The following is a 4,034-nucleotide window of genomic DNA, read 5'->3' as shown; positions in this document are numbered from 1 at the left end:
GCATGAGAGGTGCCCGTTGCTGCAGAATCGGAATGGTCAGCGCGCGCCATCAGCAATCAGGAACACATCAAATATGCATCCCATCATGGTTCTCAACGAGGTAAAACAACGGGGAACTCACCTGCCCACGACACAAGCAACGCGTCGCTCAAGAGAACTTGCTGAAACTGTGTCGTTACCATCAGGCCCCAACACCTCAGGCGTGCCGTGTGCCTTGAATGTGCCTGTATGTATTAATACAAGATGATTTGATTACATGGTCGACTTACAATGCAAACAAGAAACCAAGATTTGTGGGGGACCTACCTGCTCTGCCCGATCATTGTGTGCGGCCGCCAAGTGCAGTACAGGCCTGCAATTGACTGCATTACAATCGCGTTGGTACAGTGTGAGATACAGACCAATATTAAATACATGTACTACCTGGTCATACATTGTTGCGTGTCTGTGCATATGTACATTCTCGTATGCCAGCATCCTGGCATCGTGGTGATGTTACCCACTGCAATGTTGCCAGGGCACGCATGTGATCTGCATGAATGCAGGTGTCCCTGGTGTTCTGATCGCTTCTCGTACATCAGCGCATGATGTGAACAGTTGCGGTCTCCCGAGCGCCATCTCTGCTCTGCCAGCACTGCCTGCCCGCGGGCCCTGTGGACCTCCCGGACACAATGGTGCCCCTCGCCATGTCCATCATGTGTGAAGCCATCCGTTTGGCTACCCACTTCAGCATTGCGGCCCTCGCAGCCCTCGAGTAGCTCGCAGATGACCTTGCCCGCATCAACCTTGCCACGTACCTGGACCTCCTGTGGAATGTTGCGCTGGGCATGCACCTGGCTGACCTCATCCAGGAGCTGCTCCTCGTCCTGCATGAGCTGCGCGCGGGCAAGGTGGGTGAGAACGCTGCCTGGTGCTATGTGTACCAGGCCATGCTCGGGATCACATTTGACTGTGCGGAGAAGGCCACGGATGTGTGTCCATGCGACGAGCTTGGGCGCAAAGGAAGACACCGGTAAGGCCAAGAAAGACACAGGCAGCCATGCACACTGCGTAGCTCACGCACGTTATGGTGCATGTTCACGTGGACGCACCAACACTGATCTGGATCCACTCACACATCCACCTGCGTGTGGTGTTGCTCGAGGAGCACACAGGCCCGATGGCAAGGGTACACGTGGGGGTGCTGGACGCGGTAGTGCTGCACATGGGGCGGGGTTATTCGCACTAAGAAAGTGTATGTGGTCTTGCTCGCATTACATCGTGCTTGCATGCTGACTCGCTCTTGTTCTTCCGCTGGCAAATGGCAGCAGCACGCTTTCTGAGTCAGGTGAGCTATGATGGAGAAATTCAGCTCACGCACAAACCGCTTCTGACCGCTTTTGGGCATATTATAGCCCGGGCAGGGCTTGAGTGTGCTCGCGCGAGGAAGGTGCGATGGGCGGGAACACGAGCAAGGAGGCATCCTAGGACATTCAGACAAGAAACTGGTGTAGCAGGATCATAGAGATATGTACAATTGCCCTGTCGCTCGGGCAGGTAGGCAGCCAGTTTGCAGAGCCGGAGAGCATTGCATAGAGAGTGGCGGAAGATGCGTGATTCTGAGAGGAGGCTGGGCGAGTGCGACTAGGGAACAGATAGCATTAGTGCCCGGGTGCTTACGACCGTCTATACAACTGTACGACCGTCTATCTGACTGTCTATCTGACCGTCTATATGGCTCTGACAGTGGGCTCTCTCGTCGTTTCCACCGGGCATGTGCACGTGGGTCTTCACTCGTTAGATCTGTGATGCTCGTGCCTGAGACGCGTTGATCTATCACAGGAAGACCGTCACCGCGACGGCTTCAACTGCCGACAAGCTAGATTGGCTCAAGTCAATTCCCAGCGGCGCGACTCACGTCGTGAATTACAAGACCCAGAACTTTGCGGAGGAGGTCAAGAAAATCACCAATGGCAACGGCGTGGACGTCATCATTGACTTCGTTGGCCAAAGCCACTGGCAAAAGAACATCGATGCCCTTGCAAGGGATGGCAGGATGACAATGCTTGGACTGCTTAGTGGTCAGTCAATCGCCCTGACCTCAACTGAACGAGACACCACATCGAATCATAACAGGTGGTCTAGTCGACTCGTTCGATCTGGGTCCACTCCTGTACAAGCGTCTCCGCATCGAGGGCTCCACGCTTCGTTCCCGCTCGCCTGAATATACTGCAGACTTGATCACGAGGTGCGTATTGCTCTGCTCCATTGAGGCGTAACCCGGTGCCAAGTGGCAACAGATTCCAGCGTGACGCTCTGGGCCACATCACGGGAGCTAACGGGGATGGCGCATTGCGGATCTACATCCACAAGGCACGTCCAACCTCTCGTGCCACTTTTATTTGGCATAAATCAACGCCGTGCGGCTCTGATTCCAGGTGTACCCCTGGAATGATATACAGGCAGCCCACCGTGAGATGGAGGACAACAAGAACAGGTTAGTCCCACGGTTTGTTATCAGCGGGGGCACCGCGTTCAGGGGCTCTGGGCTGACCAAGGTGTCGCTGCAGTGGGAAGATCGTCGCCGAGGTGGTGTAAGATAGGCTTGCACCCGCGACGGTCATTGCAAGCATGCGTGGTTGACGGAATGTTAAGTTCGAGCATTGTCAATGTCTGACGGAATGTTGTGAGTGTAGTCGATGCTGGCAAGAGCCCGTGTTATGGAAGCCCACGCATGGGAGGCGAGGCCCGCTCCACAGCACATGACCTGTTCTGGTGTGTCGCAGCGAACACAATCCGGCAGATGGTGAGTGGCGAGGCGAAGGGAACTGCGTCTTGCACGCACCGTTTTTTCGGTATGTTCCACTCCTGCACTGCTGACCACTCTGACGTGTCCCGCCCGACTGCCCCACCAGTCCGCGCGCTAAGCCGTCAATTGCGGGGCCAATACCGGAAGCGGCCCAAGGTTCACGAAGCCCGCAATGGGCGCTTGCAGGCTATCCCTCGTCGTGACGCCGCCTGCGATGCATCGCGCACGGAATGGAAGGCCCCCTTAGCCTGGTTGCCCTCGCAATCTGCTCCGACATGGCGCCGCCCCCTGACAGGTTGCAGGTTACGCGCATTGCACGCTATTCGCGCGCCGCGCTGCGCACTGTCGGGGATCGACCGTTTGCGCAGGACGGAGTCCGGGGATCTATCGGGATGTTCACGCTTTCGCGTCTGCGTATAGGCGCCGTCGCGACTGTTCGGCCGCGCGTTGTCCTGCTCGTGGGCCGCGAGATAGGCTAGCCCGATGGTTCTTCCGATACACCATCGGGCATTCGCCGTATACCGACGCGGGAGAAGTGTTGCGCTCGATGGCGTCGAGGTCTGGGTCTTCCTGCGTCCACTCGAACGCGGGGTGCTGCCACCGTGAGCGGCGGTGGGCGGCGGCAGCCAAGGTTCACGTTCAGGATGTGTGAGTGGGTCCTCGGGGGGAGTGCAGCTGTCTTCTGTGCCAGCGGCGTTGCCCGTGTAGCCGCACTGTCTTGGGTTTCTGACTGCCGATCTGCGCGCGTCCATTGAAGACAGTGTCAGCGACACGCCCGAATCAAGCGATCCATTTACAAGCTAGCCAGCAGGGCTAAGCTCAAGGGGTAGGCGCTCTGTTGATTTCTCATATCATCCCTGGTGGTGGTGGTACAATTGGTGACCGGTGTCCCCATATTCACTAACTTGCTTGATTTCCGTAAACAATGTTCTGCAAGCGCGAATCCTCGAAATAAGCTTCTGGAAGTTTGTAGCATCATATACCCAATATAAATTCGGTCTCTGTGCAGCTGAAATGTTGGTTTGGTAAGTCAGGCTTCGTCTCGAGGCCTGAGTGCCCTATTCTATCTTGCAATCTAATCAGATCTGGCACTTCATACACTTTCAGAAGTACAAGTACTATATACACCGCTAAATCCGTAACGTAAGCATGGATTATGTATATTTGAACAGTACTAGATGATTCACTGTATGGCATAATGCAAGTTATCTACCAGACTCAATAGTATACTGCAAGTCTTTTCTCG

At 55.4% G+C, this 4,034-nt stretch overlaps 1 protein-coding gene across 1 annotated transcript; it reads left to right on the top strand.

Moving 5' to 3' along the window:
* Positions 1 to 827: 827 nt before the first annotated feature.
* Positions 828 to 3,267, top strand: POSPLADRAFT_1157791 (hypothetical protein; the record flags this gene model as incomplete). Its single annotated transcript, XM_024487238.1, has 6 exons — positions 828 to 971; positions 1,395 to 1,429; positions 1,822 to 2,060; positions 2,116 to 2,227; positions 2,671 to 2,785; positions 3,157 to 3,267. 6 exons carry the CDS (start codon positions 828 to 830, stop codon positions 3,265 to 3,267), a joined length of 756 nt encoding a protein of 251 aa, XP_024333974.1.
* Positions 3,268 to 4,034: the final 767 nt, after the last annotated feature.

This window comes from Postia placenta (assembly GCF_002117355.1).
Source record: "Postia placenta MAD-698-R-SB12 unplaced genomic scaffold POSPLAscaffold_19, whole genome shotgun sequence".
Classification (NCBI taxonomy): domain Eukaryota; kingdom Fungi; phylum Basidiomycota; class Agaricomycetes; order Polyporales; family Adustoporiaceae; genus Rhodonia; species Rhodonia placenta.
This window is presented reverse-complemented; position numbering and strand designations above follow the sequence as displayed.